Source organism: Dermacentor variabilis, chromosome 10, assembly GCF_050947875.1.
Source record: "Dermacentor variabilis isolate Ectoservices chromosome 10, ASM5094787v1, whole genome shotgun sequence".
NCBI lineage: Eukaryota > Metazoa > Arthropoda > Arachnida > Ixodida > Ixodidae > Dermacentor > Dermacentor variabilis.
Genome location: NC_134577.1, coordinates 80,016,325 through 80,040,681, shown reverse-complemented (window position 1 = coordinate 80,040,681; position 24,357 = coordinate 80,016,325). Strand labels below are relative to the sequence as shown.

Sequence of the window (24,357 nt, the reverse complement as noted above, 5' to 3'; positions counted from 1 at the left end):
ATCGGCACCTTCAGTGAATGACCCATCTGTGGTCAGTGCCTCGACGCATGCAGCCTTCCCCTGGCACACAATCTTTATCGGTATAAGATTCGACGAACTCGGCCGGACCTACCAAAATTATTAATGCTACGCGAACAGAGGGAGCAACAAAAGCAGCACGTGTGGAACGCATGGAAGCTTGTGCGAAGATTGGCCGATCAGCCACAGTAAGGCACAATGATCGCATCGAACACACGCATTCCGTGTTAAGCATGCAGATTCGTGTAGTTTGGGAGCTTACTACCAACACACGAGCGCACAGACGAACTTGGCATGCGTGCATACAGTAGCTGCCGGCCAGTCGAGCCCCCCCCCCAGTTTAAGGACCATCAATATAATCCATAAGCATTGCTTCGCGGCCTGGTACATAGTGCACGGTACAGCTCGGTCACTTGACCTGGCTTCATCTCTACGATGACAATGGTGATTAAACAAGCCTTCCAGTGGCTGTGGACACACCACGCCGCATTGCTTAGCGACACCCTGAAAAGAAACTATCTATAATTCTTTTTCGACAGTGTCTATGGCATACATAGCCCCAAATCAAAGCTTGTTACTCGGAATGTTATAAAGTTGGCCCCCAACCCTAGTTTTCAAGAGGTTCAAGGAGCACATTTATCTTCAAGAACATTTAGATGCCCTTGAATCTCTTTCTTTATATATATATTCAAGGGTTTTCAAGGATTTCAAGGAGGCATACGAACCCTGCACCAGAGATGGCCCTACAGAGGTGCAGGAACTGGTACTTGCAAATTGAGAGCTGTAAAATTGGGCCAAGGCTTATTAAGCTCACTTATGGCCCCACAAGCCCAGAGTACAGCAGTTGAAAAGGAAAAGCCTACGCCCCTCGCCGCCTTTGAATGCAACCCATGGTACGAGTGCAGCCACTGATTGCAGTCTAGGAACTGCCCGGTGCATCTTGAAATATTGTGGTTCACCCTCACGCAGTAAATAAGTTCAGTTTACGGGCCTTGGATCCCCTTATTCTTCTTTTTTATTGCATAGTGAGGGCCTCAAATTTGGCACATATACTATACGACGCCTGCAGTTGAAAGGATGTCCCGCTTCGGCTGCTTTGGCCATGAGTGGCGCTTGGCTAACACTCCCAGGGCTAATTTTGTACAGATACACAAATACCCAAGAAACTGTATGCAGAAAAGGCCCACGCTGAAGCTGAATTAGTAAAGCATCAAAACTGTGGTGCAGAAAAGATTATTTGGCTCCCACTCGCAGCAAGTCATCTTTTCATCTGCTTCATGCCCCTTTACGTTAATATTTCCACATTTCAATTATATGTAACAATTAATTACCCGTATTCTTTCTCTTGCTTTATTGTCCATTTCTTTGTATGGTTTTGACTGATAAACAAATTGAGCCCACCAGATCCTCTCATCCTTCTCGAGCGAGTAAAGGGTGCCTTGTAAGAGAAAACCATAAGCCACCTAACCAATAATCCCATGTGAACATGCGGGGTGCCCAGACGTTAACTGTCGTCGTCGTCGTCATCATCATCATCATCATTATATTTTGAGGTCCACTGCAGGAAGAAGGCCTCTCCCAGTGATCTCCAATTACCCCCATCTTGTGCTAGCTGATTCCAACTTACGCTTGCAAATTTCCTAATTTCAACACCCCGCCATGTGTTCACATACATGGATCATACGGGACATGCCCAATATGATAACGGGAACGTACGGATTTTTATACGGGACCCCACATGGGATTATCGGACATGGAGCATATGGTTCTTTTTTTTAGAGGGCGCGTTTCACAAAACTCTGGGTAAGGGAGCGCACTGGCACGTCCCAATTCACGAGCGTCGTCTCACCTTGATTACGTCGACCCGCGGCTGCGAGTAAGTTAACGTGTACTGGTAGAGGTAGTAGAGTGACTTCTGTACATAGTACGGCCGATCGGGGTACCTTCGCAGGGCTTCCAGGATCTGCCGCTCATCAGCGCATCCGGTTATCTGTGCAGGAAGGAATCAAAGAGCACCTATGGCAGAAGACCCGCAGCACAATTTTGGGGTCAGATATTTGCCACTAGAACCACGTCTGCACAGTCACGACTCACGCGAATTTCAAAGCAGTACGAAAATTCACGAAGCTCTCCACTTGGGTTCACAATGGCACAAGGTCAAAAATTTCGTTCATGCATTCTCGTAATGCATGACCCTGAATAACGACAAACTTGCCAGAGTTGCAAAATTTATTATAAAGTTACGAAACATAGTTTAGTATCACTGTTGCAAAAAAATGTCCATTATTCAAGAACTGTTCGAAAAGTATTTAATGTTTGATTCTGTTTGTGCTCAATTCAGTCACAAAAATTGCTATTTGCCCACTCCTACCCACTCATAACAAGTGATGGACTTCTTAAGCAGGAAATAAATTACAGTGTAAGGGTGCAGAGCAGAGCATAGAGCAAAGTCTTACTGTATACTTCAGGCGATTTCAGCTGAACTGTTGAGGCATTGCTTTGAAAAACTACGAAAGAAATTTCCTTACTAAGGCCTTGGAGCCACTATATAAGCAGATTAACAGAGCAACAATCAACCTACACGTGGCTTATATAGCAAGTTCAACACAGGTCATAGGATGTACCTATCTTTGCGCAAAGTTAAATAACAAAGGAAAACACCACTACTCTACAAGCCAACCATCAACAAAGGAACCATACTTTCCAGTGTATAAGTAGCAGTCTTGTATAACACGCATCGATCATGACTTGGTAAACATGATGAAACGCAATTATGCACACTTGTACACTCATCGTGAAATGCCCTCCTGCTTAGCCACGAGTCTGAGATGTCCACAAACAGAGGGAATGGCCATGCTACTGCCATTGTCCGCATAGCGCCCGTTTTGACACTCGTCGAGATTACAGAGAGTGGAGCAGAGCTTGCAAGGTGCAAAGAGCCGAGCAGACAATGCGAGCACCGGACCAATGGCAAACCGTGCTGGAGTCACGTGGCAGGCGTGGCCAATCGCAGACTCCTGCATGACCTTCAACTGTTTGTTTTTTGTGTGCTTGTTTCTGCATGGAGGAGATAGTTGAAGCGGCAAATTTGAAGGCGGAGAAATGCGCTTTTCGAGAAGACCAAGATGGCAGCACTTGGTTGCACCGTCCCAGAGATAATGTGGCTTGAAAAAATGCTGTTCTTTCATGATTTCCGCTAAGTTTTTGGCCACCTTGGCTGAGACGACAATTCTTTTAGGGCATTTTTAAATGGTTTTCAGCGATGGTATTTCGGAATCAGATAGAAATAGAGTTCTAGAAACTGAAAATTTGATTTTCAAAAAATCGATTTCTGGCAACTATTCGCAATGCAAAAGCCACGTCTCCCCTGTCACAATGTGCAACCCATGAGGCGCCACACCAATTTACAACCTGCAGAACGACACAGTAGGCCCTTCCATGCCATACTGTTACCTGAATTCTGACCGAATACAGTAGACTTCTGTTTATTTGGGGCCGGTTAATTCGATTTTTCGGATAATTTGATCTCGAACAAAGGTCCAGCTGGCGCAATTGCATTTCTATGGGTCCTAACTTTCGTTAGTTCGAACCTAAAATTGGCCTTTGCATGGTAATTCTAACTTGACCAGCCAGCACGCATGCGCCTGATTCTTATGTTGACCCCGAGAGTGACCCCTTTAGTGGGAGGATCCGTGTCGGCTGAGCTTAGGGCACAGTGCATGCACTGAACAATCACCATCTTCCATCAAAAACATATATTTTTAAGCTGCCCTAGGATGATTTTCAAACAATAACCGAAACTTACAATGTCTGATTATTGTATTTGCCCAATTTTAATGCACGCCCACCGTTTTTTTTTTTTTTTATTCAGGAAAAAATGAGCCAAAAATTGCCAGCACAGTGCTATCGGACACCAAACTAAAACCGCCTTGGCAACATTCGTATGCTTTATCGCATAACACGAGCGCATTGCGGCAAAGCTGACATTAGGAAACTGGCCACCATTGTGCAACACATATTAGACCCTTACCCGTTTTTCTTGCTAAAATATCAGGTGCACGTTGGATTTATGCCTTGTTTAGAAGCGTTAATGTCATTTCTACATTATTTTTGTACTTTAGACAAAACACCCATTTGGCACCAATTTGATTTGGGGGCGTGTTAGAATCGGGCAAATGCTGAAAAAATGAATAAGCCGTGTTTTGGCGTTTTTATTGCATCTTATTTCATTTGACCCACCGGATAATTTTATCAATTTCATCAATCCCATCAGGGTCGAATTAACGGAAGTCGACTGTGTGGTCAAATTTACAGCTACAGAAGCCTTTACGAGAAGCAATATAGACAATGCTTCAGTAACTGTTTATTTGCACAAAATCTTGACCATTTATTTTTTAAAAGAACATAGTTTCCTGAATGTGCCATGACTTTAGAAGAAGCCACCTCTGGTGGTTGTTGTTAGCGGCCCCTCTTAGAGTTGTGGCACATTCAGAAAACGTCTGGGAAACATCAACCACTCGTCGGAAACTTTTCTCGCCACCTACTTCCAAGGACTGCGCAAGGACTGCGCAAGGTCTCTGCACGCCTGTCATCGAGCCACCAAAAACACCTATAAGCACTGCTATACGTTTCGCCAACTTGCCCTTGAAGGAGAAGCTGTCAAGCTCCGAAACATCTGGCTTTTTGAAATAAACATCGGTTGGAATTTTCTCAAGTCGGTAATTCCCAAGCCAGTTCAGACAGAATAGAGAACTCAGCGAGCTGAATTACATTCATGATGCCGCAGTGCAAAGAATGGACACGTACACAAATGAAACATGCCAACCATTCATTTCGTTTCTGCGTCTACTACTTTGAACTGCTACGCCACGATTCGGTTCGTCAAAACAAGCATCACAGTGAGTCATCAAGGCGCTCTTGGAGCTTGCCATTATTTTTTCAGGGTTCCGAGTCTTTCAACCTTCGTTCAATGCAAGAAAATTACAAAACTAAAAAAGTCACGTTGGTACTAAGTCCAGGCGGCTGCAAACTTCACGGGTCAGTCACACCACTCACCACAAGGTCAGAGTGAGCGGGGAGTTCTCGAGTGAAGAAATCGTCAAAGCAGGCGTCCGTCTGCACTAGGCCCAGGAAGGTCATCTTTGGGTGGGCCTCCAGGAAATTCCTGCACACCGCATAACAGAGGCTTGCAACCAGAAGCAGTGCAGGCACCTCCCAGCACGTGGAGCAAGACAGTTTTTTGCCAACAACCCTTGACCCATTCTGATGGCTCGATGCCTACGATGCTCTGCTGAACAAGGTTGAGTGTTTGATTCACGGCTGTGGCAGCTGGATTATGTTGGGGCCGGAATGTAAGAATGCTCGTGCGCAATATCGGAAAGAGTGTGGGCCTGCAGGACAAGTTGATAGATCCAAAGCATGCAGGTCTCAGTTGGACAGGTGGAATGTTCCTAGTGCGTTAGTGTTGAACACTAAATCCCAAGGATAGCACACGCATGTGAGAGTTTCAGCACCACTTACATACGCATGCGTGTAGTGAGGAGTACCCAACGCTAATGTCGTTGCGAAAGCCCTTGCATTTGCTGTTATACTAAAATACTCTTTCCTAGACTGATGCATTTAATATGCTCTAGAGCTTTTTTGATACCCTGCTGTAATATTGTTCCTCTGCTGTCTTATTTCTTTTAAATTTTTCCGGGCTGCATTGCGTACACCACAATGCAAAGTCATCTGCGTGGGTTCAAATGCTATATGCCTGCAAATTTTTTTTTTGTTAGGTCTTTGAGAGTACTCAGCAGAAGAGTGTAGGTGATAATACAGTACATTGGGGAACTGGAAGCGAACTGGGGCACTTAATCTCTCAAAATCCCATGGTGAGTTATGAAGGGCACCGTAGCAGAGTGCTCTAGACTAATTTTGACTCCATGGAGTTCTTTGCCGTGCCCCCAAAACATGGTACGCAAGTATTTTCGCATTCTACCTTAGTCAGAATATGGCCACCATGACTGGGTATCAAACTCGCAACCTCGTGATCAGAGGCGCAAAACCATAGCTATTTGATTGCGATATTACTAGCGTGGAATGTACTTGTTCCAAGTAAATCTACTCCTCGTACTGCGTCAGCAACAGAAAATAGCGCCTTAACACTTAACCAGCCCATAAAAAACATTTCCTGTCGCCTGGTAACCATTTGATGAAGTCAGTATTGACCTCTATGGGCTCCTGCAGGCGGATCAATGATTCAATGTGGATCTCTACCGTCTGAATTGTGATGCCAAAACCTCGGCAATGTCGGTCAGCAGCAACTTGTGACATTGCTGCCTTCATTCTGTGCAACTCTGTTCTTTGCCACGACATGCAGCAGGAAATGGTCAGGTATGTGTTTTTCTCGAGAGGAAGTTGCAGCCCGTCTGTAAACGTATTAACATTTACGGAGTACTGGTTTACCAGAGCCGTGGACATGTTTCTGCAGAGCAACACCATGACCAGTAACGACAAAGCACCACTTGCACTCATGACCAAAACATGATATGTTGCATACTGGAAGAACAAAGGTGTACAAATAATGTGCAATTTGCTGTAACCTTACATCCACCTTTAGCTGTAATATATGAAGTGCAGTCAAATCTTGACACTTCGAATTCAAAGGTGCTTGAAAATTTGTTCGAATTAAATGGAGTGCGAATTAAAGGAAGCTCATTGAATAGAATACGTTTTTTTGCAGTGCAGGTGCTAGGCGGTGTGTGCGGGCTAAACTGACACGAGTTACGAGTTCCAGAAGAATGGCTTCACGGCAGTGTGGCACATTCTGCCGTGAAGCCACACTTCCAGGCAAATTTTTCAATGCAGTTTTTGCATGGACCCTGCACCATAACTTTACTCTCGGAACTAAAAAAAAATTTTGGTGCAGGTTATGCACGCCAAAATACAGTAAATGCAATGGGAGACAGGAGCAGCGGCCGTCGCGTGTCCGCGCTGCGACGTCGAAAGCCCCGCCACCCAAGTTGGTGCACTGCTGAGATCACGGTCGGTCGGTGGTGTGGTACGTTCAAATGAACCACCGCAAATGCTCATGCGGTCGAATTACTGGACTTTCTCGCACACTGAAATACACATCACTTTGACAAGAGCACAGCATCAGCTTGAATAAACTGGAAGCTTGAATTAAGCAGGTTCAAATTAACGGGGTTCCACTAATTATTCTGCAAAAGGAATTTCAGATCAGAAACAACTGCCCTGCAAAACGCATGGAGTGTAGACTCCTCTGACTAGCTTCCAGAGCGTTTCCTGCAAAGTGCGCAACAGAGTATGTAACAATGACACATTGGGAGTAGCACGCAGGAAGAAGGAACTGCACCTGAGAGCTTCAACTGTGAGCCCGTCCTTGCCGGACAGGTCCAGCGAGACCAGGTGCGGGAAGCGGCGGGGGTCACGCAGCAGCCACGAGACGTCGTGCCGCAGAGGGTGCAGCAGGTCAAGCGGGTGGTCCCGGTCGTCCGACACGTCCAGGTGCTGCAGCCGCTGCAGCTGGCACAGCACAGCCTCCTCGCCACCGCAGCTCTTCAGGTTGTACATGCTAAGCGACCGCAGGCGGTCCCGGCAGCGAAGAAGAGGCGAGATGTCCCTGCCAGCAAAGCAATTTTTTTTATATGTAGATTGCGGGGCTTTAACATCCCAAAACGACACAGCGGGTCATGAATGCTACTTTGAGGGGTGGGAGTAGAGAGCGGAGGGGCTATGAGTGAGCGAGTGAGTGAGTAAAGACTTTATTGGAAAACAAAGTATTGATGGGTGACCTTGTGATTAAGGCAGCCACAAGCCCCTGGGCCTGGGCGGCTTCAGCTCTCTTTATGACCTTGGCCTGCAGGTCAGGGTCGGAGCTGAGCGACACGACCTCCCACTGCTCAGTATTACTTTATGATTCGTGCGATTTTCCGCTGGGCACGACCACATAAGGCGGAACAGATCCGCTTTTTTCTTACAATGGTTACATGTATTAGGGAGCTGGTCTGGGTAGTAATAGTGATAGGCTATGGGGTTGGGGTAGGTTTGTCTGAAGTCGCCTCCAAGCTACTTGTCACTTGTTAAGCTATTCGTGAGGGGCTCCGAATTAATTTTGACCACCTGGGGTTTTTCAAAGACCAACTGCAGTGAAATTTCACTTCTAAATGAATAGCATACACTATTTAAGTAATCTTGGCAAAGCTGCAATGCTGGTAATTGCCTAATTTGCTTTATTAGCAGCCTTTAAATAGTATCTAGGTAGACGATGCATGCATTTGGTGGTTAGCAGGTGTGACTCATATCACAGCACATCCCCTTCGAGGTATTTCAGCGCACTGCAGGCAGCTGCAGTTACCGCCTATTCTTGGAGGTTGAACTGAGAAGCCACACTGGTTCTCAACATTCTGGGTTATGTATCGCTTCCGGTGAGTGGCAATCGTGGCTTTTGTCTTTTTTTTTCTGTTTTAGTACCAAAGAACATCTATTTCTTGGAGCGTTTCGTGGCACGTCCACTTATATTTCAAGCCCAAAAATTTTGCACGGAGCTTCTACACTAACTTAAATTAGGCTTTCTACGTGGTCCAAAGTTTAATTACAGTTATCCTTTAATCTGCTCCCAACAAAGCACAGTACCCATGCACAGTTTTTAAGTCCACCACAACCATAGAAATGTGGGCACCATGCTTGCGAGTTGAACTAAGAACCACATGCTCAGCAGTGGAATGCCAAAGACACTGGGCCAATGCAGCAAATCCCTGCCAACAAAACATTTTTTTTTGTGGTTACTTAATCAAACATCAGGCAATGTCTAAAGAAGACATACATTTACACGAAGCTGCGGTCGAGCAAGGTCCATTGCTGGAGCCATTGTTTCAACAAGGGGACATGTCTGACATGACCAGGTGAACAAAGCTGTAACAGCCCCTTATGTAATACCCCGAAAGGGGTCTTTAAGGAAATAAAACAAAACAAAAAACGAAACAAAACTGGTTGCTGCACTTTCTATTGCAAAGTAAAATTCTAGCTCAACAGTCAACCACGTTATGCAATGTTTAACACCTAGACATAGGCAGGTCAACAAAATCGCCCCCAAACAAGGTTGCCCAGTCGTGGGAGGAGACACCCACTTGATGCGCGTTCCAGAGATGTCGAGCGCCTCGAGGAGGGGCAAGTCCTGGGCCACTATGTCAAGGCCGTGGCGGTTGAACTCGGTGCCGCTGACGTTGAGGGAGGTGAGTCCGCGCAGCTTGGACAGCGCCACCACGACGCAGAACTTGGAGCTGGTGAAGGCCGTGCGCGCCACGTTGAGCAGGCGCAAGTGGGCCAGCGACCAGTCGCCCAGGCAGCCAATCAGGTCGTTGACTGTCACCCGGCTCAGGCCGGTGGCCTCCAGCTCCGTCAGCTTGTGCGAGCGCAGCACTCGTAGACCCCTGCAGTGCACCACAACCAGGAGATAAGTGAACAGCCGTGCTGAGTTGACTTTGCCTCCTTAACCCATCAAAACAGCCTGTTGTGGTCTCGCGCTACGTACGCGGTGCAAGCGTAGCGCGTAACCAGTCGCTGAAACGTAACCAATCGCTGAAACACATTTAAGTGTTTCGTGTGCAGTGCTGTTGCTATTTGTTTATTGAACAGAAGTCTACATACAGTGTTTGCATACTGGACAGACTATACGCCATGGCCGTGCGTCAACTGAACTTCGGTGTCATGGTGACCGTTCTGCATCTGGCTGCAGCAATCACACAAGAAAGAAGCCTGGCGATAGGAATGTTGCCCAAAATCGAGTCCTTCTTGATACCTGGTTATCTCTCTTCTTCACTACAGCTGCATCATAAAAAGAACACAGCAGCTATGTGCGAGCATACCTCCGCAAGGCCTGCCTGGCAGGTGCAATGTCCAGTCAGCACCTCACCCTCTTTTACGAGAAGCCATGGTGTGAGTGGCTTTTCATTTAATGATTGTGATTGACAAACCTGGGAGGGCAAAAAAAATAACTGTATTGGCAAGACCAGCACAATTGATGCAACATAAAAGTTATGAAGTCTGTGGAATCACAGTGTTTAGTTCTCGAGATTTTTTTTCACTGAAGCAACATTAACGCTACCTTTAACGGCGCAAGTGGACAAGACGCAGAAAATCCCGTAATGAAGGTGATCATGTCATGCGAGCACTTTGCCACACAGCTGCCGCACCCGGCCGCTTGTCAGATAATTGTGTCCTTCCGTGGACTTGTAGGCTTTCAATTTCTCGTGGCTCACAAATCTCGTTGCATTCACAAGGTAACTCATGATGTCTGCGAGATCCACGCAAGGCAGTAGTCCAACATCGTGCCGAAGCTCATGACCTTTGAGTTCGACTGGGTCAATACAATCCCACAAGCCCATTGTTTCATAGTGTGATTTTTCTGGTTCACTCAACCCATGCACGTGCGTGCTTAAGTGTATCGTTGACACACGACGTACCACTCTATAGCCAATTAAGAAAAACGCTTTGAAAAGGAAGTTGCACGGTTCATGCATATTGGTAACTGCTTGGCGACGCAGGCCTGCTCGCGTAGGCAGCGCAAATTCACAATTAAAGTCATGGCGACCACTGCAAACGCCGCTAGCACTCCTAGCGGATGACGTCATGCGCATACCCCCTATACTATACTGAAACCAATGTCAAAGTCACCATTGAAGTTTCCTTGGTAGGCTTGGAAGGTACGCTCCTGTCTTCAGGTAAAATTAGGCTTGCCGCCCAAAAGTGGATCACAATGCACAACATGGTCAAACAACAGTGTATAACATGACTCACTTGGTGGTGACGTTGGCAGCATTGTGTATGCGCACCCTCTGTAGACGGGTGGAGCGCGCATCGAACAGGGTCAGGATGCTGTCGTTGAGCAGGCCGCGCACGCTGAGTGTCTCGAGCACCTGCTGTGACACCTCCCGGTGGAAGAACACGTCCGGGTCACGGAACGAGTACCTGCAGCAGCCAGAAAATCCAACCACCTGACTCACCAAGCTGTTATTGATACTCGCCCTAAAGCCCACAAGTGATGCCCAGTGATTGCGCGTGATACAACCACACTGCATTCATTGCTTGACGCAAAAGAGGGTGGAGATTGCCCTACACTCTAGCAACCTAAACCTTGGTTAGCCCTAGTGCACAGCGTAGTCATGAGAAGCTTTCTCCTTCACAGCAACATGCCAGGACCCCAGGGGCCTTATCTCTTCGTGCCATCTGGAACTAAATGTTCATTCAGTGTTGGCTGTGGGTGAGACCAGGGGTTAAAGGAGCCCTGAACCACTTTTTATCGCAGTTGAGAAACGCATTTGAAATTAAAATAGACTATTTCAGAAATACTTTGCCGCAAAAAGTACTTTAATGCATTCAGAAGAATGGGAGTTATTGGCAATCAACGATCGCCTATGGTCCCCTTCACAGTGCTCCCATTCTTTTTTCAATGCCCAACTGCAAAAGCTACAGCGGAGCGAGGCATGCCCACAACCCTCTGTCTACTGAACGTCATCGTGGCACGCAGTTCAAATTTGATTTTGAATGTTCACTGAGACGCCACTACTTCCGATTTTGGCACCTAGGACACGCCAAACTCAGACGCTATCCCGCAACTCTCGGTGGAGTTTACCGTGTCTTATGCCATTGTTGCTGTGCTACAATGTACTTGATAGCTAGGCGCGGCTTTCCCGCACCGAGTAGCATGTAGCACTTTTCCCTTCGCACTTATCTCTACAGCAATTACACAATTTCTGAGGATCGAACGAAATGTCATCCTTATATTCAGTCGTAACGAGCTACGACCATTATGGCGACATGCATCGAAGGTGTGCAACTCAGGAAGCAGACAACTTGTTCCCGTTGTATGTTGTCACCCGGGCAAGCTCTCCATGAACCACTCGGAACACGCAGTTGTCCTCAGTGAGCTGCAGTGAGCTCAGCAAGCAGGCTCGTTGTGGCATGCCGCGGCAGCCACACCATTTTCATAATGTAGAAGATGCAGCTACACAGAACTTTAGTGCGTTTGCTATGTGCACGAAAGTGCTGGAGTGCGCTCTCGCACTCGTGCGCTCAAGTCTGGCCGTGCTACAGGGTGCGGACCACCTTTGTCCTGCACCAGCCAGACTGAAGAATAACAGCCACATCCAAATTGTGTATTTAGAAGTGCATTCAATAGCTCAATACAAAGCAATGTCTATCAAAGTGTCTAGCCAGGAGCTGCCAGGAATGAGCGTGCGCTGGCAAGCATGTATGTGGCCTGACTGAGTTTCGCGTGGTTTGAGGCTAGTTGAGTGTCCAAAACTAGTGATATTAGTGAGACCAAATGGCTACGACTCCTATAAGCAGTGTGACCAAAGTTTAGATCCCAGGCAGGCAGCTACATTCGAGTGCGAGCACATGACAGTCGGCTTGTTCTGGAAGTACACAATTCTTATCGAAATCCTAAATGCACATTTTTGCTCATTTCAACCTGTTTAGTAAGATGCATCAATAAATACACATGAACAGTAGGAAGAATCGCATTGATTCAAACACCATTTTCGATTGATGTCAGCTATCGGCTAACAGCACTGCGCTATGGAATCTGCCCACTGACATCAAGGGGCAGTTGCCAGCAGTCCTGAATGAGTAAGGAGAAGGGCTCTGTTGAAACCAGAGTGCTTAAACCGCTTGTGAGCACCAGTCGGAGTGCAAAATTTGGCTGAGATACTCACAGCAGCATATACTATCCCCAGAATGTGTTTTTTCACCAAGCCTGAGGGGTGGTTCAGGGCCCCTTTAAGTGTAATGAACACCATTCCTTTGTGAGCCTAGGCACCAGAGTGTTTCTCGAGGCACAATGCTTGCTTCCTGTAAGAGGCTGATTACGCACTACTTTACAGTGTGCAACTGCCACAGGTGGCGTCAGCCAACATGGCTAACTAAGCTTAAACCTGCCACAGTCGGTGCTCCTCTGCACCCTGTAGAGAAACCACAATCTCCATCACTGACTACCTGTGTGCACTCCCATTAAAGCAAGCAGCCATGTGACAAGGGTGCAGCCCAATCTTGCGTTCAGTTCTTTCGTTGAAAAAAAGCCTTACTTAGCACGCAATTTATAAAGAAGGAAAGAAGGTTACAGGATAGAGCTTTCAGAAACATGGATGCGCAAGCATCTACCAGTAGATCTTCATTCAAGTGGCGCTATCCAGTTAAGCCAAAGTGACATTGACACCAAGGTGAGAAGGTGGCAGTGAGGAGAGACTGTTTCTAATTTTTTCTTGATTTCATTTATGCAAGATTTGTTGTTATAAACCACAGACCAACTAGCCTACCAAGAAGTTCTTTTAACAATATAATATAGCCACACAATGGCTAAGGCATCACGCTGCTCTAGCAGGATGCCACTGTAAAATAACATCGGTCTATCTCCCCCCCAAAAAAGTGCTCCTGTGGACATGAGCATATACTAATCTACATGTCTCATACTATGTGATGGCTTCTGTACCAGTGCTTGCCAAGGTTCCTGCGTAGTATGACAGTTTCGCAGCACTGCAGCAACTAGCATAAGGGAGTGCACGGGAAACCTGTATAAGAATTCATGATGTCTGTGCCCACTTTTTGTGCCGGCATATGATCGGCCAGAGACTACAAGAAGAAACAAAAGCAAATGTGTGATGCCTTATCAGATGGCTGCGCAAGACATATTTGCACACTTCAGTGCACCAACAGATCAAGTACCTGTGACAAAGTTTTTGCTCGCAAAATATTACCTGCTTTATTGTTCCCACCGATTTTTGATACTCCGTTTCAAAATTTGCGGGCAACTCAACAGGAGCTACGATAGTAGTGCCGTTATAGAATTCTTCGAGCGCTTTGCAGTGCAGTTGTTTTCACCTGCGTCACTTTCTACAGAATAACCACTTCATAAGTTACAGCTATACAGCTTCTGGATGTAAGCTTACGTCAAGTCATGCAATATTTGTGTACCTTTTATGGAGACAGTGGGCAGCATACTATGTTTTGATCATAGAGTTTCATACAATAATTGCTAGAAGGAACTAGGGTGCTAGTGTCTACAGGAGCTGCGAGCGCGGCAGTTCAGTCGGCATGGGAACAATGGGTTAGCGTGTGGATTTGCCTAAACTACATCCTTCTGGCTTCTAACGGCCTCATGACTTTGCAAAGTCATCACTTTCAGTAAACTAGTGTTATGAACAATCAAACAAACATTACTTAAATTGTACTAAGCAGCAAGATTCGAACACAGGACCTCTAGCACAGAAGGCCACTGCTGAAATCATTACGCAACAGATGCATGCATCAACAAACTGCATAGAACACCCTTGCGAATTTCTCGCAGGCAAGATGGCGCCATTGAGGCGTGCGCTTGACCTGTTTCAATTTAGCCACCTCAACAGGCTGAACCACTGCAATTAGTAGCAATTGTGCATACTTGCAGAGTCTTCATTTAGAAAAAAGTACAGGTTGCTTTGAAATTCAGGACAGTGAAGGTGCATAAAGCATAATAAACAAAGCCACAAGCACGTTCAAAGCCACGAGCAAGAAGATCAAACAAATCCACGTACTACACATTATTCACATGGTGGCTGAACGATCGCAGCGCCAGAGTTCCCTATAGTAATTATTGTAGGAAACTCTATGGTATTGCTCACGAGAGCAAACAGTGCGCTGTGGCCACTGGCCGCAGAAACATGTCCCTTTGCTCGTCCGGTGGTAAAAGGTTCAGCCTGGCATGTGCTCTGTATAATAATTATGCAATACTTTGCAACATAAGTGTGAAATTCAATGTTACATTGAATTACATGACCCATACCTGCGTCTCTTCTTTTATATGGGACACATTATTTTTTGGTAATGAATGCAAGCAGTGAGAGAAGCTCCTTTTCCTTTTGTAGCATTGCTTTCTATGTATAACTAGAGTTATATGTTCTCGCATCTTTCCGATGCAAAGAAGAAGAAATGCAGGTTAGTGGTATTGCACACTCACCGCACCGACTGCTGCTGCTCATCTGTCTGGACCTCGCATATGGCATCAATGTTATCACAGATGAAGTCGATGCAGCATTCTTGCAGGGATGCTGGCGAGTCGTACATGCTGGCTTCAGGTGCTCAGGCCTTTAAAAGAATCATCGCTCTCTTTGGGGCCTCTCGCGCCGGGCTCCAGTAAGCAGCAAGCCACTTGGTCACCACTGTTTATGGAGAAACAGGCAAAAGAAATGTCATGCCTTCAGCATCACCTTCACTCTGTGCTGCGACAGTGGTATTCGGACACCAAAAGGCTCCCTTGTTATTGTGTCAACTTGTGTACGAATCAGTTAAAGAAATAGGCAGCTCAGCAGAGGTAGCAATAAATAATGACAGCACAGATCGCAGTCACTGAATGGAATGTCATGTTTATAAGTGTCCAGGGAGGACAACAATGTGGTCTGGCTGATTCAGCTGATTGACTGACTTGTACTGAAATTCTACTAAAGCGTCACAAATAGTACGTACACTGACCTGTACTTATATCTTTTAAACAATTGTTTTAGGATTTCGCGCTTGCACTGCTTTACGTTTGCTCAAATTTTGCAGACACGTTACATTTTATGGTCCATATGATTCTATGTAGTGCCTGTCATTGTTACTTGCCCCGAGCGTCAAGAACAACATGCAAAGTTGCCTTTATCTGCACCCCTCGCAATAATAAGTGGCATCAAAACAAAAGAAATTGCCGCTATGGCGTCGCCACCATTTTCGGCACCTGTAGTATGGTAAAGTGTGACCTTCGCTATTGGTTTCCATTACTCTGAGGCATAGGTCGAAGCACTCAGTTACTATTACACCCACTCGCACTCATTTCACAGTCACAAGTGTATAAGTGGGTGACAAAGGAGTGACAAAGAAGCAACAAACAAGTGACAAAGGAGTGACAAAGGAGTTACAAAGGAGTGACGAAAGCGACTGACTGCTGATGAGTGTGAGTAGAAATGAGTCTAAATGAGTGCACCTCCTGAACAAAAAAAAATGCTTCTGAGTGTTTGACAGTGAGTGTGCACCCATTCCGCCGACCTATTCTCTGAGAGAGCCGTTGCAGTGGGGCGTGATGTGGGCCCCACAACAAGCACAGACGAAGGCAAACCTCTTTCTGACAAACTAAGCAAGTATCGGTGGCAAGCATCGTGCGGAATGATCTCGAGCATAGAGCGCAATCTTACTGCAAAATTTTAGCGAAACAAAAGCAGCAGCAAGTGCCAAATCTCTTTTTGATGTTTTTGAAATAACGACACATGCCACTGTATGCAAAGTATGTAAACATACTCACATTAAAGTTGCATGCGGTCTTGAATAGCACGCTAGTGTGGTGGCACACGCTGACCCCACAATTTGATTTCATTTCAAACTGCGTTACACGACGTTATTATATCTTGAAGTTCAGCGACTTTGCTGGTGACATGCCCGAGATACAGCTTCACCATTTTCAGCAACTTCATCCTCAGAGAGCCAATGCCCATCAGCCTCCTGACAAAAGGATTGTGCTGAGAAAACATCAAGCGCAAGATAAAACTATCGAGGTCACTGAGCCTACACGTGCAAGCCAGAATTGTGTGTGGCCTCCATCTATAGCCGTGCCCCATATCCCATTCTGATAAGACGTGGTCAAGTGTATACCAGGTTTTTTTTTTTTTTAATCCAAATGGACTTATTATAGTTTACCTGCAGCAAATGCCACAATCTGGGAAGTCCACTGGATTAATCGAAGTGGCACACAGTAACTGCACCATAAATCTCAATGTGATGTCGGATAATTCACAGTTTCCCTTAAGTGGCTATTTAGTAATTCACATTAAGACAGCTGTACCAAAATACGGTATAGAGGCCAAGAAGTAATGAAGGCACAGCCATTTGGCCGAAATCTTGTGCATAGCCCAAGTTACCGAGAAATAGGTCTTCAAATTCTGTGGCAAAACGCATTTATGTTGCGGCAAATACCCGTCATACCCATTGAAAAAAATGCAGTGCTGCTCAGGGTTAACTAGAACAACAATGTATTTTGCCAGAGGTCTCAAAGTACAGGATTTCTCCTAAATCGTTGTGCCTTCATTAGTGCTTGGCTTCTATCTTGCAATTAGAATATCTGCCATTGTTCACTTTAGTGAACAATTAAAAAAAAATAAGTGATGCTTGTTAGATGACCAACATCCCACAGCAATTTATCTTGCAAGCAATGTATGCCTCTTCAAGTAATTAGGCTGATGTTACAGATTGTGGTATCTACCACAGGTGAGATTTAATAAGTCAGTTTCCATGGTCACCCATAGAAAACTTTCTCAGAAGTTCTCCATGGCAGCATATCGATGTCAATTAGCGATCACCAGAAATGAAAGGGGGGGGGGGGTGCATATTGTGAAAGATGAGTAAGCAAGTGAAGTAACAAAGCTTTTAATGCTTCTTTGAAAAAGTAAGCAATAAACATTTTGTTTCTGCGTTATGGTTCATTTTATCAACACAACAACTAATTATTAGTGGCACCGCCACCTTCACATTGCTTTCGCTCATAAAGACAATAAAGCTTTGTTTAATAAAACAGAAGTGACCAAACGAATGGGTACTTCGTGCTTCAGACAATGAAAAATAGCCTGAAGGCTAGCAAGCAAAGCCTTTCGTCATTCTGGCGCTGAGCAAGGAAGCACAAGAAAGTGCATGCCAGCGGTGGAGTACTCACAGCCCAAACACAAAACGAATGTCTCTGGATCAGGTAACAGAGAATTACGGAAGGCAAGTGTTTAAAATTATATTCTGGGGTTTTACGTGCCAAAACCACCATCTTATTGTGAGGCACACCGTAGTGGGGGGGGGGGGGGGGACTCTGGGTTAATTTTGACCACATGGGGGTTCTTTAATGTGCGCCCAGACCCAGGTACAACACGAGTGTTTTTGCATTTCGGCCCCATCGAAATGAAGCTGCCAGGGCCGGGAAAGAGCCCGCAAGCTCAGCAGTGGGACGGCATAACCGCTAAGCTACCGTGGCGGGCGCAGGCGAGTTGCAAATGATAGCATGCAAGCACAGTGAAATAATTTTGGGACGTTTGGCTTATATTGCGATACTTGGCCAGGCATGTATGTAGCTCGTCACATTTCTTTTCGGAAATTATCTGAAATATCTGTGTAGGGAGCAAAAGCAAGAACTTATTCTTGGGCTAGGTGTGACGTGCGGACAGTGTCTGTTTCAGCCACCTGCAGGTGTAATTCGCCAGAACATCTTGGTGGGATAATCGATGCCCATTTATTAGCACAACTATCTGTGCGACAAAAAAAAAAAAACAACTTCATGGAAATACGTTGACAGGATGACCGCAAACTACTGGTTTGAGTTTAATGTTTGCTTCGTATGAGAATACATACATTGGCGCACTTCATAATGCACTTAAGAGACAAAAGGTGAAGGTACACATTTTAGGCAGCAGCACAATCCAGGAAGGATATCTCAGAGTTGTGCAGCGATATTGAGGTGTCTCTCGCACAGGCACTTTCTTTTTTTTCATAATCTGATAAGCCTGTTTTAGTTCTTGTGCGTCCTCACTTTATCCTAGTATCTTGATCGCTGAGGAATTATGTCTATGTGGCCTTGTGGGGTTGCGCTTTTTTTCCGTGTGTGTGCAGACAATTATGCTAACACTGCAGGTGCTTGGCACATTGCTCCTTTCTAGGCTGTGATACAACAGGCCGCCTCCCTGTAGGCCACAATGCATGTCTCACTCTTACACCGTGCACTAGTGAGCAAAGTAAACTGTGCTATCAATCTGCACAGTTCAAGTGACAAAGCAATGCACTAGACTAAAGGAGTGAACAACACGATCACTGGATAAAACTTACACGAGCAAGTTGGGCAAGTTCATATGAAATGCATGGCTGGCCTAACAGCACAAGGAAGGTAAAGACGACACTGCTCTGTTTTGGTGTTTTGAGCCCACACGTGCCATGGCTTGTCTTGCTTTGATGTGTTGTTTTGTCTTGGTGGTTAAAAAGTAATTTCCGTCTGGAGTAATGTTAGTTTCAAGTTAGCACTTGTCCAGGTGTCTTTACTTCTGTCTTCACCTAGCCTGCACTTTTGGGCCAACCGTGGATGAAACTTGCAGGGGCTAAGTTGATGAAACTAATCTGCTAAGCAGGGCCATTTTTGAGCGTAGGCAGATTTAGGTGGTGCCAGGGAACATAGATTGGTCCATCGGTATCCTGTGCGCAGCTGTGCTCTATTAGAGGGCACTGCCGGAATGTCCAGGCCCTGCCAATTGTCTCTTGTCACCCTAGTCCATGCCCACCAGGTAGGATAGGATAGGGATAACTTTAATAAAGTGCTGGCAAACGACGGTTTAATACCTCGTGACGCTGGCCAAGCGTCGGCCCGCGGTTATACCTTACTCTGCACTACCCCAGTTGAGCCCGTTTGTAGTGGGTCAAGAGTTTTGTGCTTTTTTAGCGCACCCCGGGCCTGCTGGATGGCCCATAGTTGTGTGTCCTTGTCTGCAGACTATGGGCCGTCCAGCAGGCCCGGGGTGGGCTCAAAAAGCACAAACCTCATGACAACAGGTAAACGACATTTAGACAAAAGTGTACACAGGTGCATCCCATGAACTCTAGAGTGAATTAACCAAGACTGCCAAATAACCAATTGTAGGGTTGCCACCTGTGCCTAGAAAAAAAAATGAAATGGCACCGAGAAGGGGGTTGCGGTTTGTGTATTTTGTGTAACGTGCTGCATGCTAAAACACAAAACAAAACTGAAATAAAGTGGAGATATGTCAACTACGAACACAGCCCGATCAAAATACTTTACACTCTTAAAAAAATTTGAACCTTTTGGGAGATATCTTGACCCACGACAATAATCGTCATCTGTCTTGCCCACATTTCCTTTAACGCCGCGAGCCCAGTACTTCCAAGTCACGAACAGCGCGAGCATTATCAATGTGGCATAGCATTCTCGACAGGAAAGTAGCGAGCGCAGCGTTTTCAAGAAAGGAAACGCAAGCAAGGCACATGACGCTTATTGTTGTGGGAAAAATATACACCCTAAAGGGTGCAACTTTTTTAAGAGTGCATATAAAATTTGGTACACTTTTAAAACCTTCATGATGTTTTCATTTAAAATAATTTGCTCATAAAGCATATGTTATAGCCTACAAACAACATAGAAATATGTACGCGGAAGTCAAGATGACAATTAAACGCATGTTGATTCAAGAAATTAGGAAAAGCTTTAAGAATCAGGAATAAACTCATTTGCAACAATTCAGTTGTCTGCTAAGTATATGAATGCTAGCACTTGCGATGCAGCCTCCTTATGTGCTAATTTAGGAAAAATCGGAAAACCGGCCAATGACATGCTGTGTGTGTGTCACATTAACACCAACTAGGCTAGGTGGTGTTGGTCAAAGTGCCAGCTGGCACTGTGCAGGGATTGACCAGAAGTGCTGGTAGAAAACAAGCAAGGTGACAACGCTGGCAGTAACAAAAAAGGCAAATTGACCATAGACTGAAAGCACTGTATCTATAAGAATGACTGTAGACGAGTACTGCAAGACCCCAAGAAGTACAGCTGGACTTATGAAGGAAAATGTTGCTATTGGTTGCCTATGGCAACCTCTCCTTTGACAAGTTTACCTCCAACTTGTGGATCTTTTTGGGAGTGGTGCGGTTATGCTACAAGAATAAATTCGAGACACCTACAAGACAGGATGTACATTGATCACCATCATCAACTAACTGCTCTGTAACGATTGCAGAAAACTTTACGCATCAACTAGCCACACCACTTGACATTACCACGCCTAGCCTGGTTAAGTACATGTAGCTGTCCTCACGGCATAATGAGCCTTCCTCCAACAGCTGTTGTACTCCAAGAGCCATGGCCGCTTTCAGGCACGAACAGCTGCAAAATGTTTTCCCTTGACACCGTTTATTTACTAATTACACTGGCATATGTTACAAACAGTTGCTTGGCCATTTTTGTAATAAAATGAAAGCTCCTTCAGAAAAGCCTAAAAGAGTTTCTGCTTCAAGCTTTTTGCGATGCATTCACGGTGCTCTCTTCCGCCAGTGGAAAGAGAATATGGCCCGGTCGATCACTTTCGGTTAAGTTCACGCGACGTAACGCAACTCGTTCGCCGGAACGACCGGTATTCCGCGCAGTGCAGACGGGACATGCAGGCAGCCGATCCTTTTGAGCTCTATATTCCAACCTGCCTACCCTGCAGCGAACACACATACCGCCGCAACGTGAGAGCCGGACCCGGACCTTTGTGGGCTTCGTCGTTACAAAATCGTACGTTGAGTCACGTGGCGCACGCGACAACAAACACTCGATCGCCCCGCGGTGCGCCATACAAAGGCAAGACCGCGGCGGCCGCGAACGTGAAACTGCGGCCTTGCTCGCCTTTCGAGAGCGTTCGACAATGTTCAGCGCTAGTTCTGCACCAGACGGCATCGGGAGGTGTCGACCTTCAAAAGGGAAAGCAGCAACCAGATCAAGAGCGCGGCACGTTGCCGTTTTTCGCCAGACCTCGCGAGTACGTGCCGATGGCCTATACGTACCATACTGCGCGCTGTAAAGCTATCGGCGAGCCGTCATCAACGTCTGTCCACATAAACTTCGCAACATTTCACGCTCAAAGGCATTATGCAAAGCTCACACGCGCATGCAAGGTACGACGGCGAACTGATCGTCAGTAACGTACGTAAAGTCAGAAGAGAGAGGCTGACATTTCAAGTCACAATGCCATCTGAAAGAGGGTTTTTTAACCTCGCATAATTAAAATTACTTATCGCGCAGCTGTATCACCCAGCTGAAGCGGATATCGGGCGATTTCAAGGCACTGAGGGCGCAAAAGCAATAACGCGGTGCCGTGCTACACTTTAGCCGTGAGCTTTTATCAACCATACGCGTAGTAACATCATACATTCCTTCTCCACGCCACCGACTTGTCGCGTCAAGCCAGCGCGGATATATAAGACAGAAGCAAACACCTGCACGAACGAAAAAAAAAAAAAAAAAGAACCGTGCTGCGCGACTCTTTCACCCCCCCGTTCCCGAAAGAGAAGCAAGAACGTGGTGAAATGTGGACCGAATTAACAGCGCATGGGCGCAGGGTAAAAAAAATAAGGGGGGCGATCGTGACCTCGCAGCGGCCAGAACCGATGACATGCGAGACGGCGGTGAGCGCGTTTCGGAACACAAGTCGTAGGGGAGCGACTGAAACGCGGGATCAGGGACCGGAGCCGTCTGCAACGTTCTGCACAAGCGACCACAAAGCCCGCAAGCAGTTTCAGATCGGTCCCTGTGTAAAAAGACGCCGAGAAGCTCGTACCTTCCTTCCTCGCGGACCGACCGCTCAGTGGTTTCGCTGCGCTGGTGGCGAGAACAACCGACGCTCTGGTAGCCGAGTGTCCCTCATAGCGTAGCTGAAGTCGACAGATGCTCTTCCGAGTCTCGGGAGACGACGATCGCGACGTCTCGAGCGGTGGCTGTTGTGTCGTGAGTCGCCGCGCTGTCCAGCGAGTGTCCTACGGGGCGGCTGGGCTTCGTGCGAAGCCGATCGTCGTCGGCTGTCTGGCCGGATTGAAAAAGAAAGAAGAAGAAAAGAGCGCTGCTGATGCGGACGCACGTTGGTTCTTCGTCGGCTTTCTTCCTGGAGCCCAGCCAGCGAGCCTGCGGAGTTTTCACACGGGGTCGCGAAGGTACCGCGATAAAAACACCACAAAACCGAAACCTTCTCCCCCTGGCTTACTAGGCCCGACGAGAGTGAATGAAAAACGTTTTACGAAATGTGCCGCTAGGGTCGCCACATATTGGCTCACTTGGTGGGTGAAACGAGTAAAACCAGGCGCTGGTGAAACCACGACATAACGTGTTGGGGTCGACTATCATTCACTTCAATTTTGTCGCGTAATGCTCTTTCATAGTTCTCTTCGTCACGTTCATACTTGCCTGACAGTAATGCGGCAACACACCGCTCATGGGCGTCTGCTAAACTTGTTCTCTTCGGGAGTTGTTTCGGTTTTCTGGGTGACGCTGCAGAAATTACTAGTATCCGCATTTTGTGTGCCTGGAAACTGTTATGAACACTTCTCAACGACGGGCTTCAAGTCATGCACTAGGATCATGCCCAACCTTTTCTTTTATATTAAAAAGAAACAAAAAACTTTCATACTTGTTTCATTACTCCCTGTACGCCTCTGTACTATGTACATTACTATGTAGGCCTCTGTAGTCATAGAAATCCCAATGAAATCGCTTTAATTCGCATCTTCCCTACTTTTACGAGAACTCAAGCGCATTTTCTGATAAACTGGGTGCGTTAATTTGGACAAACATACATGGAACCAATAAAAAACGGATGCGCGTTAAAAATTTGTGGGCGCGCCCGGATCAAGATAAATAGCCCCAAATAAGGCAGCGGTGTGTTTGCTCTCCATTACAACTGCCAGATAATTCGATCATTTCCGACAGCCCCATCACTGTTGAATTATTGGAAGGAAGACTTGATTAAACAACTCGTATATGACTGTATTTACCCAGTCTTACCAGCGCCCCAGTGGAATTCCGGTCAATTTTTCACCCAACTTTTTTAGGATATGTATTACTGACTTACCGAATATCTTCTCATGTGCGTATTTTTGCTGACGATTGTATAATATACCGAGTGATTACTAGTACACTGACGACCACGTAAATATTAAAAATGACCTCGACCTTATAAGCAGTTCGTGTAGCACACGGCTAATCTCGCTTAATCCGAATGAACGTAATGTCTTTCAATCGCAATAATTTCAATGCAAACTTTTTGTACTGTATTTATAACAACTCAGTGTATATAGCACACTTCACTCAAATATCTAGCTGTAATCCGACATCAAACCTTTCCTGGGATACACATATCAACATCTGCGAGAACTCTGGTCTTTGGGCTATTTACGACGGAATCTGCATAAGACGCTGACTAATGTACACACATTAGCATATCTAACATTTGTTCGCCCTAAGGTTGAATTTGTTTCTTCAGTATATATGATCCCCTCATTAGATTTATTTAACCACTATCAGTTCAGAATAGAGCCACTCGATTCATCTCACAATATTACAACTATAACACAAGCATAATGCAAGTTAAAAACAATTTATCAATTCCTTCTTTAAACATTCATTGTGACGTAGCATTTTTATCACTGTTTCACGGGTACATTCACGGACCAAGGTCCTCACCAATAACTTTGCAAGTCTCTCCATTCACGTCACTCATCTTTCTTTCACGCGCATCTATGGTAATTAAACAGACGCTTTTAACTCATACC

At 46.0% G+C, this 24,357-nt stretch overlaps 1 protein-coding gene across 1 annotated transcript in view; it reads right to left on the bottom strand.

Annotated features, from left to right (window-relative positions):
- Window positions 1-22,813, bottom strand: part of LOC142560711 (protein zyg-11 homolog B-like) — a 69,081-nt gene extending 46,268 nt beyond the window's left edge. The window contains exons 1-7 of the mRNA XM_075673001.1: window positions 22,374-22,813; window positions 15,014-15,215; window positions 10,819-10,989; window positions 9,150-9,452; window positions 7,376-7,642; window positions 5,074-5,182; window positions 1,868-2,008 (exon numbers count right to left, since the gene is read on the bottom strand). Of these exons, the coding sequence (XP_075529116.1) occupies window positions 1,868-2,008; window positions 5,074-5,182; window positions 7,376-7,642; window positions 9,150-9,452; window positions 10,819-10,989; window positions 15,014-15,120 (1,098 nt within the window). The 5' untranslated portion in view covers window positions 15,121-15,215; window positions 22,374-22,813. The remainder of the gene's footprint in view (window positions 1-1,867; window positions 2,009-5,073; window positions 5,183-7,375; window positions 7,643-9,149; window positions 9,453-10,818; window positions 10,990-15,013; window positions 15,216-22,373) is intronic.
- Window positions 22,814-24,357: the final 1,544 nt, after the last annotated feature.